Source organism: Haliaeetus leucocephalus, unplaced genomic scaffold, assembly GCF_000737465.1.
Source record: "Haliaeetus leucocephalus isolate CR32 unplaced genomic scaffold, Haliaeetus_leucocephalus-4.0 Scaffold226, whole genome shotgun sequence".
Classification (NCBI taxonomy): Eukaryota; Metazoa; Chordata; class Aves; order Accipitriformes; family Accipitridae; genus Haliaeetus; species Haliaeetus leucocephalus.
Genome location: NW_010972662.1, coordinates 39,018 through 52,619, shown reverse-complemented (window position 1 = coordinate 52,619; position 13,602 = coordinate 39,018). Strand labels below are relative to the sequence as shown.

Genomic DNA, 13,602 nt, shown 5'->3' with positions numbered 1-13,602 from the left:
GCGGGGCCGGGGCCGGCCGGGTGGGTGGGTGCATGCAGGCCTCGGGCCTTTTTTAATGTCAGTTACTACGTTTCTAAAGAAGAACCAGCCCCCCGAGCTGCGTGGGGTGGGGGCCCCCAATAAAATGTCTCTAACGCAGCGTGCGGCTGTTCTCGCCCTGTCGGCCTGGGCAGGGTGGGAGGGTCCCGGGCACGGCCCGCAGCGCCGGTGCCGCTGAGGGCGGGGACTACGGCTCCCGGCGTGCCGTGGGGCGGAGCGGCTGGTCCCGGCGTGCCCCGGGGCCGGAACTGCCCGTCCCGGGGGGGCGGCAGCGCCGGGCCTCCCGGCGTGGCGGCCCTGATGGCGGCGGCGCCGCCGGTCTACGTGTACAGCCCGGAGTACGTCGCCCTCTGCGACTCCCTCTGCAAAGTGCCCAAGCGGGTAAGCGCCGTGCCGGGGCGGGGAGGGCTGGCGGGCTGGGGGTGTGCGTGCGTGTGGTTAACGGGCCCTGTGGGACCCCGGCGTGGGGGCGTTGGGAGCGCAGTGGTGAGGCCTGGGGACGGAGGGGACCCCGGGGAGGCTGCCGGGAGGTCCGGGGGCTTTGGGGAGGCTGCCGGCAGCTGGGACGGCGGGAGGGTGCGGGGAGCTTGAGGGAAGGGGTAGCGGGGTGGGGGGGGGGCACGCCGGCCCGGGGCAGGAGGAGTGCGGGGGCAGAGGCAGAGCCTGTGTCTCCCCTCCCACCGCCTGGGGCGGGAGCGGGTGCCTGGGACGCAGAAGTCGCACTTCCCAGGCCCCCCGCCCCGAGAAGCTGTGCACTGCTGTGCCTTTTCTTGACACACTGGGAAGTCTTCGCCCCTGGCCCCACTGTGCTGCACACCCTGCGTGGAGGAGACCCTCTCCAGGTACCCAGCTCAGGCTGGTGCCAGTTTAGCTGTGCTGCTGGGAGAGGTTACAGTTACACCTTCGCTGCAAGTCATGTAGCCCCCACTTACTGTGCTCTTGTCTCCTACACTAGAGCTGCTCTCATGGTCTTAATCTTCTTTTTTTAGGCCAGTATGGTACATTCGTTGATCGAAGCATATTCCTTACTTGACCAGATGACGTAAGTGCTCCTGTTTTCTGTGAAGAGAATATTTTCTTCTCTGCTAAGGTTTGGAAGATACTGAGTAACTGCAGGTCTTACACTGTCTCTGCTGGTAGCGTGATTATAGGAGCCCACGCAGTGTGTATTTCTACGATCTAAGGAAGGTTAGCTTGTTTTGCTAAATGGACAAGATTATGCTAATTATGGCAGGTGTAGTTTATGGTTACCCTTTCTGGTCTGATGGACTGCAAATTGCCTTGTGCTTTCTCCGTAGAGCACGCTGTCGTCCACTGCTCTCATGGCTCTGAGCAGAAGTGATGGCATAGAAACCATTGTATTGGGTTTGTGTGGCAAGGTTTTGGTGACAAAGATCTTGGGAGGGGACATAGCAAGGACAGCTGACCCAAACTAACCGAACAGATGTTCCATACCATATGACATCAGCTCAGCTATGAAAGCTAAGTAAAGGGAGATGGAAGGGGGGGCATTTTCGTCTTCTGGAGCAACCACTACGCATACTGCAGCCCTGCTTTCCAGGAAGTGGCCAGACATCGCTTGCTGATGGGAAGTAGAGAATAACATAATTTGTTTTCCTTTGCTTTTGCGTGCGCAACCTTTGCTTTCACTTTATTAAACTGTCCTTATCTTGCTATTCTATCACTCCCCTCCGCCTCAGCTGGACAGGGGAGAGAAAATATAACAAAGGGCTCGTGGGTTAAGATAAGAACAAGGAGGGATCACTCAACCAATTACCATCCTGGGCAAAACAGACTGAACTTGGGGAAAATTAGCCTAATTTATTGCCAATCAACCAGAGTAGGGTAATAAGAAATAAACCCAAATCTCAAAACACCTTCCCTCCACCCCTCCCTTCTTCCTGGGCACAGCTTCACTCCCGGATTCTCTACCTACCCCCAGTAGCGGTGCAGGGGGATGGGGAATGGGGGTTATGGTCAGTTCATCACACGTCTCTGCTGCTTCATCCTCTTCAGGGGCAGGACTCCTCACCCTCTTCCCTTGCTCCAGCGTGGAGTCCCTGCCACAGGAGACAGTCCTCCGCGAACTTCTCCAATGTGGGTCCTTCCCACGGGCTGCAGTTCTCAACGAAGTGCTCCAGCATAGGTCCCTTCCATGGGTTGCAGTCCTTCAGGAGCACACTGCTCCAGCGTGGGTCCCCCGCGGGGTCACAAGTCCTGCCAGCAAACCCGCTCCACCATGGGCTCCTCTCTTCATGGATCCGCAGGTCCTGCTGGGAGCCTGCTCCAGCACAGGCTTCCCACAGGGTCACAGCCTCCTTCGGGCATCCGCCTGCTCCAGCGTGGGGTTCTCCATGGGCTGCAGGAGGATATCTGCTCCACTGTGGACCTCCATGGGCTGCAGGGGGACAGCCTGCCTCACCATGGTCTTCACCATGGGCTGCAGGGGAATGTCTGCTCTGGCACCTGGAGCGCCTCCTCCCCCTTTCTTCACTGACCTTGATGTCTGCAGAGTTGTTTCTCTCCCATATTCTCACTCCTCTCTCCAGCTGCAGTTGCTGTTGCGCAGCAACTTTTCCCCCTTCTTAAATATGTTACCCCAGAGGCTTACCACCGTCGTTGATGGGCTCAGCCTTGGCCAGCATTGGGGTCCGTCTTGGAGCCATCTCTGTCTGGCGTGGGTACAGCTCCCGGTGTCTTCTCAAAGAAGCCAACCCTCTAGCCCTCCGGCTGTGAAAACCTTGCCCTGCAAACCCAATACAATTTTTTTCCTACTTATGCCCCCTAAATCTGCTGTGTGAGTCCAAATCTGGTACCTGTTGTGAGGGTTTTTTTGCCGTGGCTTTTTCATTGTGCCCTGAATAGAAAGTTAGAGCAGTGGTTAAAGAGAGATAGCTCAAAACAAGGAGAATATGCTTCCCCCAGAGGAAAAGGCCTGTTGTGTCTGACACACGGACTCTTACCCACAGGTTATGACTGTCCAGCTACGGAAGGGATCTTTGAGTATGCAGCAGCTGTGGGAGGAGCCACCATCGCTGCAGCCCAGTGCCTGCTGGACGGCAAGTGCAAGGTAGCGATTAACTGGCCTGGAGGGTGGCATCATGCAAAGAAGTAAGGAAACAATCTCTTCCCTTGTGTTTTCTCACCTGGTGTCTGAACACTGCCTCCTAGCTCCCAGCTTGCCTGCGAACCCTCAGGGTGTGGCGATCCAGCAGGAAGAGAGAGCAAGGTGTGAGAGGGGTGAGGGAAGGCACAGGTAGACAGGAAAGATGCAGAGTGGGGCAGAGGCCTGAGAGTAGGCTGGTTACTGCCCAGTCCTGGTGCTGTCATGGACTGCAGTGCGGGTCTGGGGCAGATATATTCAGAGGTGTCCTGCCATCCATTAATACTTGGTTATCTCTGGCAGTTCAAGTGAGAGTTGGTTTTGCAAAGTCCATAGAGAAGGGCTGTGGAGAGGCAAACGATTGGTGTCGCTCCCAGTTTGGAAGAGAATGGGAACCTGGCAACACATTGTCCAAATTGTTTTGCGTCTTTTTTGGTATCTTAATAAGAGGTTTGAAAGAGTGCAGGTCTGACCTCTGGTTTTCCCCATGTTCTGTGGGTGACTGTTTGCTCTGAGCTGTAATGTCAATAATATTCCAGAACAACAGGGGAGGAAGTAAAAATTTCATCCCTGAATCCTGTGATTCTGAAGTGGTAAAATAATTTGTTTCCATGGCTTCCTCATTGTCCATGGAAGTATGTTTTACTTTAACTTGTGCCCCCCATCTCCCAAAATATGAGGCCTGTCTGCAAATGCAGACAAGACAGCACTCTTCCTGTCCCCAGCTAACTGGCCTTTGCAGTGCTGTTCTGTTTCCCTGAGGAGCCCCAGAAATAAGCATGAACCACGTGTCTTACCCTAACAACTTATACATGAGTGTGCAGGTTTCTCTTCTTGCTCCAGTGACTTTTCTGACCTGGCAGAGAAACTCTGGAGGTGTAACAGTGGTGTGAAAATGCCAGCAATGGCAGTGTCTCATCAGGACCCTTTTCCTGGTCAGCATTTTGCCGAATATGGGTCCCACTATGGCTTGCTGAGAAAGGAGAGAGATTAGCTTGGCTGAGCTGAGCCTTCTTGCTCTTTGCAGGAGGGATGGCTTTTAAAAAAATCTTCTGTTCCCTTTTATCTTGATTGCATGGTTTATAAAATGCCTGTAACAGAAGAAGTCTTAGCAGTGTTGCTGCCACTGAGCTGTGCTATTAGCACTGTCCTGGGAAGCAAACAGTCTGTTTAAAAAAGGTATTTAGTACTTACCGATCCCAAAGGAGCCTTCCCAGTCACCCCAGTGAGGTGGTCTGGGATGCTGCAGGGTAGGCGATGTTCAACCTCATGGACGTTGTTTTCACAGAGATGAAGCTTCTGGCTTCTGTTACCTGAATGATGCTGTCTTGGGGATCCTGCGGCTGCGACAGAAATTTGACCGTGTCCTTTATATCGATTTGGATTTGCATCATGGGGATGGTAAGGCCCTGTGCAGGCTACAAACAGCACAGCCACACAGACTCAGGGGGAGGAGTGAGAGAAGTCAAGGCCTGTCAGGGCAGTAGGGCTTTACCTGCTGCAACAGCTGTGGCTTTGCCTCCTTTCAGTGCAGTCAAGTTCCCTCAATCCATTTCTGCCTTGTCCTGCTTTATGGATTTGCCCTGTGCTGCTCGTCAGACCTCTTGTGAGGGTCTGGGCAGCAGTCTTGTACCATACCTAAAGCAACAAACGGTGTGTTCCCATTCCAGTAATCCCCTCTGCCAGTGGCTCTCCAGCAAGGACCTTCTCCGGTCCCTTGTCTCCCATCTGGGCAGAACAGCTGCTGACAGTGTTTAATTGTTTAATGCCACCAGTGCAAGAGGGAAGCAGTCAGTGGTAAACAGTGCTTTTAAAAGAAGGCTTGATGCTATAAAACTAAAGCCAGGGCTGGCCTTGCTGAAACTGCTCTCTCTTTCAGGGACATTATTTCAACACCATTTAACATTTCCTGCTCTCCTAAATTTTATGGTGTGTTTCATTTTGTTCCATTTTCCCCACACACTTGGTTTCTGTTAAGTTTCCTGTTACTTCTTTTTCCCTCCCCACCCCCACTATTTTAATATGTCTTTAAGGAAAAGGAAAGGTCTGTTGAACTGCAGCAGTGCTGAGAAAAAGCAAGAGAGCCCAGTAGCTCTGGTTCTAATCAGAGCCAAGCTCTGGCCAAGGCATTCCTGCTCTGCTCCCTCCCCCAGCCTTGCAGGCCAAGCAGTGCAGGTGAGTGCTGCTAATGTGGGCACTGACCTGAGGTATTGAGATCCCTTCAGTACTGATTAGCATGAGACCTGCCAAATTCATGTCAGTTGTGACCTTTGCAGTTGAATTCAGGTCTCCGTTGATTAAGGATGGATTTATTCAGCCACATCTGGTTTTCTGCTTTGTTCATTCTGTTCCTGCTCTGCTTGCTGTCCTATGTTTATCAAGTGGCTCGTTTGCATGTTTAGACTCTGTCATTTATGTGAATGATGCATGAAAGCTTTTTTTCTCTTCTCTTTTCTGTTAGGAGTTGAAGATGCCTTTAGTTTCACCTCAAAAGTCATGACTGTTTCTCTGCACAAGTTTTCACCAGGATTTTTCCCAGGCAAGTCGAACTTGTGAGGTTTGTGCTAATTTGGTTCACGCATCACTGATGAGGCCCCAGCAAAGGCAAGTCCCATCCCTTCTGTCCAGCAGAGGTATCTCACTGCCTCTCCTGTTGACCCAGGAGAAGGAAAGAAGGGAGAACTACATGCTTGGCATTTCCCCCTTTCTGGTTGTGGCTAAGCTCTGGGCAGAGCTACTGCTGGGTGGCCACCCACAGCCCTTGAAAGCTGCATGACAGAATTGGGCAGAGGGTGAGAACCAGGTTCATCCAGCTCCTCATTTATTGGTGGTGGCAAGTGGTGGTGGACTTCTCCATAACTGTGCCAAAGGTTCTGGCTCTCTGCTGTCATCTGAGATATCCCACACATTTCTCTTGCTGCTGACCTCCTTTCCCTTGTAATTAACCGTGGGGTGTTTCTGTTTTTCAGGCACTGGTGATGTGACAGATGTTGGCCTAGGGAAAGGTCGCTATTACACCGTGAATGTACCTATTCAAGATGGCATTCAGGATGAGAAGTATTACCAGATCTGTGAAACGTAAGCCCTCTTGCTCTGATATGGTTTGCTTGGATGGGATTTTACAGAACACAGACTGCACAGATTTTGTTTATTTACTATTTTTAATTACAGTCCTTCCTTAAGGCTTGCCCCTTCCTCTGTTACAGTTTTTGATTACAACACAGACAGATCTTAAGAGGTCTCAGAGGTCTTGTCCGAATCCTTAGGCAAATTGAATATACAGAGGCATTTGTGGGTGGCTGGAGGGTCTCTGCCACACATCAGCCTTGTGTGTTTAAGGAGAGACTGAGAAGGCACAAGTACTTTTTATCTGTGGACTTAGGGCTAGATGCTTTTTCTTCAAATAAATGCTCTGATCATCTATGGGAAATATGCTTGCGGCTGAGCTAAAAGTGTTTTCCAAACACCTTTTGTCTGCTGGAAGAATGAAAGGCTGAAGGTTGAACGTCTGCCGGTGATTGAGCTGCCTCCCAGCAGGTTCCTCTGTCACTCAATTGGTGATGGACCTCACAAGCCATTGCCCATGTCAGAACTGGGCTGCAGGGCTTGTTCTTTTCAAGGGGAGAGGAGCCTCAGCGTGGGGCTGCAGGACATGGTAGCACATCCACTTCTCATCTCTAACACTTGAGGGCTGAAACTGCTCTGAACTTTTAGCCTGTTAGGGCAGTCATGCTGTGGCCATACCTCCTGCTAGCTTCTTGGTGCTTGTCCCTGCTGGTGGTAGAGCAGCCCTCTTCCTGTCAGGGGACATGTTTCCAAAAAGCAGGGCAGCTTTAGGGTCTGAGTAGGGGTTAGGAGCCCAGTCAGGAGTAGCCCGTTGCATATGTTCCCAGTTGAAGGACATCAAAACCTACCATAGGTTCCAAGCCGCATATAACCAAAGTATCTACAAAGAAATTTTGAGATCTCATGGGCAAAGACAAAGAGTTCTGTCCTGGCCAGGAGACAGTCACATGCATGACTGTGGGCGTCTCATCCAGCTGATGTCTGAGGATGGTTGCTTGTGCCTCCCAAACGCGTGGTGGGATTGGAGCATGTGACTCCCTCCAACATAGGTTTTTGCGGGCTGACTACACCCTGCACAGAGCATTTCATTGTATTCTTCTCCTGTGTCCCCTGCTGGTGAGAGGAGACCTGCTCCTTGGCAGTCCTCTGTTCCTTGCTGAGGTGCTGCCAGATCAGGCATGCCTAGAGCAAAAAGCCAGGGAGATGCTGTGCAAAACAGTCTCACCTCCCTTGGTGCCAGGGACAGCTGCCTCCCTGGTCTCAGTGGAGGCTGACCTGCTGCAGCACAGCAATATAAATAAATGGGGAGGAAGTTTGCCTTTGGTGTCTCAGATGTGTGCACTTTGAACTTGCCTCTCCATAAATTAACAGTGCTTGTGTTTGATCGCTTTTGTTCTAGTAGATAAATTCCTATCCTGCTTTGGAGGTGGTGTGGCACACGGATAATTGCATATTGTTTCTGGAAGTTGAATGACAAGGGCTCTCATTAAAGTACATTGTTACAAATAGCTGTTGCATGGAAAGGGGACCAAAGTGTGACATAATTTATTTATTTATTTTCTGGAAAGTCTGACGTCTTTAAAATTTTGAAGACAAAGGCATCCAGGGATGAAAAGTTTCAGAGCTGCCGTGAGAGTGACAGCACCAAGACCTGGATGCTGAGTTTCTGTGGTACGCTCTGTTCATGCAGACATGTGTCTAAGGCATGTTCCCACTAAGAACCCTCTGGGACCCTACCTGCTCACATAGTCTCACCATCAAAAGAGAAAGGTATGATGGGTCTGGCTAACTGTAAGCATCCAGAATAGCTGATTTGCTTGATTGTCTTGCAAAACTGCCCAAATTAATGAATGAAATTAGTTTTGAAAATATGTCAGTAACTTTATCTGGAGTTTAAATATTAAACTTTTGAAGACTACAAAAAATACAATGTGTGAGAAACATTGCAAGTGCAGAAAAGTAACTTAGAAATAATGCAGAGACATTCAAAAGCATTATCTTTGCTCCAAAGACAAAGAGAACTCTGAGTTATTTTAAATGGCTGCAGTAGTTTGCTTGATAAACTCGAAATTAATTATAGCTGAAAGTGATAACTAATCAGCTATTTGTCCTCTAGTATTGTCCAGAATGTAAAAAACCAATAATTAAAAAACCAAACCAACCCACCCCAAAATCTGAATGCTGTTTGGCCTGTCGTTATGTGTGATGCGCGGGAGCTGTGTTAGCGGTGTGTAGGGATGGATCTAGTGAAATTCTGCTTTAGCCAGTGCAGGCTGGACTGTGTGACAAAGATCTGCTCGCATGGAAGTTGTGATGTGTCCATTATGCCAGTGGAGAAACCTGTTAGTAACATGGGTCACTTACAAGGAAAGCATGCGGGACCTTTGTGGCACCAAAGGCTTGCCTGCTATCTAGAAAGAAAATACTACTTCTCTGTTTACAGTATCTTAGTAAAGGAGAACAGGATTGCTGTGGTGAATGTGTGGCATCCCAGCAGTCGGCTGTCTCGGTTCCTTTGGACTCAGCCATCATAGGTGGTGTACCTTGCATGGTACTGCCCGGTGCTAGGACCACAGGCTGGGGTCTCGTCCTGCTGCCCACAGTGGCACAGACAGAGTGAGGCTGATAGTTTTCGGGGAGCAGCAAGGCCAGTTCCCCCTTCTCTGATCTAATCTGCTTTTTCCTATTCAGCAGGCTTTTGACAAGATGAAAAATAATACTCTTTTTTTAATCCTTCTAAGCAAGGGCTTTCAACCTCTGTCAATATGTGGGCACCTACAGTGTCCCAGCTGGCAGCCTGGCTCTCTGTAGATCCAATTTCAGCCTCTTGATGGTTGGCTATCTTTCTTTTGGTGCCTCTTGTAAAGCCCTTAGACAAGCCCCAGATGGGAAAACGCAGACTAGACTTTTTTTTTTTTTTTTTTTTTGTTTTTTGAAGCAAAAGTTTCCCACTTGCAAGAATAAGGCTAAATCAGAGACTGACGTTTCTTGGGAGGCTGCAGTATTGCTTTCACAGTGCATCCAGCTGTGCCTGTTCCTGGCTATGATGGGTCAAGGGTATCTACTGATGCATCCTTCCTCCCCATTTCAGTGTTGGGGAGGAGGCTGGCGGAGAGGTGAGTGGCCTCTTCCTAGAGGAGTGCAGCGCGGGGGACATGTGCAGCGTGTCTTCTAAAGCAGACAGCGGTGGGGGAAAATGAAGTCAAAATTGGAGTGCATGATAAAAAGCAATTCCTACATGACTGTCAGCGTCTAGCAGGGCTTTTTCATGTTGTGCAGGTATAAATAGAGACTCTTGGGGAGCGGGTGCACGTGGCATGAAAAGCACCATGTGGCCTGGAAATCTTGCAATAATACGAGGCCAGTTCTGAATCTAGTCCTTGGGTGTAGGCACTGAACAGTACTGACCCCAGAGTGACCATGCTGTTGGGAGACTCTGGAGATTAGGGATGTGACTGACAGCTGGATTTGGAATCTGCTTGGAAGGGATTGGTCTTCCACTTCCTATTGCTGTAAGGGGAATAGGAAGGGGAATACAGCACAGGGCACGTGGTGAATGCGAGACCTAGCCACCTGGACTTCATTAGTTGCTTTTCATCATGCAGCAGAGCACAAATCCTAAATGTTCCTCCAGACTCTAAAAGTTTAAAAAATGTGCATAGTTCCACAAACTTTGCAGAAATCTCATGTTCTGAGTTTTTCGTGGTTTGGAATGTGTTGTGGTTTAACCCCAGCCAGCAACTAAGCACCACGCAGCCGCTCACTCACTCCCCCCGCATCCAGTGGGATGGGGGAGAAAATCGGGAAAAGAAGTAAAACTCGTGGGTTGAGATAAGAACGGTTTAATAGAACAGAAAAGAAGAAACTAGTAATAATAACACTAATAAAATGACAACAGTAGTAATAAAAGGATTGGAATGTACAAATGATGCGCAGTGCAATTGCTCACCACCTGCTGACCAGCACCCAGCTAGTCCCCGAGTGGCAATTCCCTGCCCCCACTTCCCAGTTCCTATACTAAATGGGACGTCACATGGTATGGAATACCCTGTTGGCCAGTTTGGGTCAGGTGCCCTGGCTGTGTCCTGTGCCAGCTTCTTGTGCCCCTCCAGCTTTCTCGCTGGCTGGGCATGAGAAGCTGAACAATCCTTTACTTTAGTCTAAACACTACTTAGCAACAACTGAAAACATCAGTGTTATCAACATTCTTTGCATACTGAACTCAAAACATAGCACTGTACCAGCTACTAGGAAGACAGTTAACTCTATCCTAGCTGAAACCAGGACAGGGCTTGTGGTGTTTGCTGGTGCAGCTATCGCCTTGGCACGTCGTGGGTCTCGCTGGGACGTGTACAGAGTGGGGCAGTCAGCGGCAGGGTGGCAGGCTCATGGAAGCCAGGAGGCAAGCTGGCATGGGGAGCGTTTGCTGGCTCTGAGAGCAGCAGGGCCCTGGGCAGCACTGGGTCTTGTCTGCCTGCAGCGTGGGCAGAAGGAAGAGCAGGCAGGCCCATGTGTTGCTGCTAAGGTGACAGTGGATGTAACTTGATTTGTGAGTTTTGGATACAGCTTTTTGGAGGTCAGAGGTGTAAGTCACAATCTTGCCTGTATATCCAGGGAAAGGAAAGCCCTCTAATTTGGGGAGCTCCTTCCCATGCCGCTGGCCATCTCCTGACACCAATGGGAGGAAACGTCGTGTGGTACTGGTCCTCTTCCAGTGGCAATCTCGCTGGGGCTGTGAAATTTTGACTGCTCTTCTGGGTTTCCTTGAGCAGTTGCAGAAGCCTGTTCTCTTCCATCCTCCCTGTCAGCCACTCTGCTTTAGCTGTTCTTCTGACCTCTCTGGGGGTAACAAAAGGCGACTTCTCTGTCAGCTGCTTCCTTCGGGGGCTGGCAGGGGGGGTAGTGAATTGGATACTGCTGAAAGAAAGAGATTGGAGAAGTGTGAAAATGGGCAACATCTGTTCATCTCTGCCACAAAGGCAGGCAGTGCAGCCCTGCCTTGACATGCTGCTCTGCCAGGGCCAGAAAAGAACCACTGGGGTCACCTTGTCTTCGTGGCCCTACGTCGCTCACCAAGGCTTCCCTGAACTTGTTTGTTAGTTCAGGAATAGAAAGGGGGCAGAACATCCCTTTGCACATGTGCCAAGTGAATGCACAGCCCAGATTGCGTGGTCCTTGCTGGCTGAGCTGTGCCCTGGCTGCCATGATGGGGGTACCATCCCACTGGAGCCAGCAGTCACAGGTCAGAGGTTCCTGCACCTGCAGCTGTGAGGCAGTGAGAGATCTTTGCCATGCTCATGATGCATCTTGATGCAAAGCCAGTTTTCTAGCTCGGATTAGTTTGCCATTGGCAGGGAGGTGTATCAGGAGTTCCCAGACAGGGTTGCAGCTCTGACGGTGTGTTCTGGTTTCAGCTGGGATAGAGTTAGTTTTCTTTGTAGTAGCTGGCGTAGTGTTATGTTTTGAGTTCAGTATGAGAAGAATGTTGATAACACACTGGTGTTTTCAGTTGTTGCTAAGTAATGTTTAGTCTAAAGTCAAGGATTTTTCAGCTTCTCATGCCCAGCCAGCAAGAAGGCTGGAAGGGCACAAGAAGTTGGGAGGGGACACAGCCAGGACAGCTGACCCAAACTGGCCAAAGGGATATCCCATACCATGTGATGTCACACCCAGTATATAAACTGGGGGAAGTGGGGCTGGGTGGAATCGCTGCTACAGAACAAACTGGGCATGGGTCAGCAGGTGGTGAGCAAGTGCATTGTGCATCACTTGTACATTCCAATCCTTTTATTATTACTATTGTCATTTTATTGTTATTATTATAATTATTAGTTTCTTCTTTTCTGTTCTGTTAAACTGTTCTTACCTCAACCCACAAGTTTTACTTTTTCTTTTTCCAATTCTCTCCCCCATCCCACTGGGGGTGGGGGGAGTGAACAGCTGCATGGTGCTTAGTTGCTGGCTGGGGTTAAACCATGACACCACTCATGTTTTGACAGCTACCAGGCCATGTTGTCCACACAGTCCCACCAAGCTAAGCAAACTGAGGCAGATGATGAAAATCACAGTGCCAAGGAAAGAGCAGTCAAATTGGCATAAGCTTCCTTCTTGAAGTGGACCCAAAGTCAGCCTCTTTTCTGCAGATGTCAAGGAGGGGACGGATAAGAGGGGCTTCCACCTCCGCCCAAGGCCCACGTTGTACTACCCTTCCTTGGAGTAAGGAGGACTAAACTGTCTTTCATCCAACACTGTAGGGCTTCTTGACGCTGCTGCTGGTAAGGGCTTTCTTTGCCTGCACTCAGACCTCTGAAAGCACATCTAGCTCCTGTGAGCTGTCTCTGGGTCCCTCTTCTCCCATCTCCCTCAGACATGGTCCTCTATTTTGCTAGACAAGCAGCTGCCACTGGCCAGTTCAAACAGCTCACTTTTTCCCTAGGAAGCTTTACATTCCTCACGGATCCACCAGAAACAGGCAGACGCATGTGAAATAACATCAACAGAGGAAGGTTTACCTCTCGCTAGCAAAGACTGGGGGTGCCCTGCCCTCTCACCAATCTCACTGTGCAAGGACAGCCACTTCCATCAAAATGCAATCACTATCACAAGTCCTTCTACTATTTTCCCACTGAAACTTACTTCAGGCCAAGGATTCCTACTACTTCTCAGCAAGGTCTCCCAGCGAGGATGGAGAAGAGTCTTTTAGCCCATCCCTGCAGGTTTTTGCTGGCTGCATGAGGAGTTTTAAACAAAGTTCACTCTCTCCCAGGGCTTTTAATTTTCAAAGCACATTGCAGACATTACCCAAATTATAAACATCTCCTTAACATGACAGCACTTGTCTGTAGCTGCTGGGATCTCTGTTAAGGCATAAGGGTAGCTTAGCCCCCTTCTTGCCCCATGCTGTGCTCAGGAACAGAGTAATTCTTTCTGGTGTTTTAGGAAATCAGCGGAAGGACTGCTCTGCAGTCTCAGCCCTGTCCACATGTTGACAGATCCTCACATGCATGCAGGCTACGAGCTTGAGCTGGTGATAAAGCCAAACTGACTATACAGTAGTCCCGTCCATCCATCCTTCCCAGCCCTTTCCTTTTGCTTATGATGGAGCTCCTCTGATCCCACAGTGTGCAGTTTCAGAGAGCTGAACTAGCAAAAAGTTGCTTAGCAGGGTTAGTTTTCTGCTAGGTTAACTCCCTGAACTGGTTCATGGCAAGGAAAAGAGGGGAAAGGAGTGGGCAGCCAAGGATAAGGCAGTGGGAACAGGACTTTTCTCCCCTTCTGGCAGCATCCCTCAGGGAGACCAGCTCAGTCACACCATGTTGTGGTTTAAACCCAGCTGGTAACCAAGCACCACACAGCCTCTCACTCACTCACTTCCCCCACCCAGTGGGATGGGG

The 13,602-nt window shown here is 50.0% G+C and overlaps 1 protein-coding gene across 6 annotated transcripts in view; it reads left to right on the top strand.

Annotated features, from left to right (window-relative positions):
* The first annotated feature begins 309 nt into the window (after positions 1–309).
* Positions 310–13,602, top strand: part of HDAC8 (histone deacetylase 8) — a 36,439-nt gene continuing 23,146 nt past the window's right edge. For 5 of the 6 annotated variants that reach the window (XM_010567080.1, XM_010567078.1, XM_010567079.1 and 2 more), the window contains exons 1-4: positions 2,990–3,109; positions 4,431–4,543; positions 5,604–5,681; positions 6,112–6,220. In XM_010567080.1, the coding sequence (XP_010565382.1) occupies positions 3,012–3,109; positions 4,431–4,543; positions 5,604–5,681; positions 6,112–6,220 (398 nt within the window). In that variant the 5' untranslated portion in view covers positions 2,990–3,011. Of the gene's footprint in view, positions 421–1,028; positions 1,082–2,989; positions 3,110–4,430; positions 4,544–5,603; positions 5,682–6,111; positions 6,221–13,602 lie in introns of those variants that run through there. The other variant, XM_010567081.1, reaches the window with a different exon arrangement.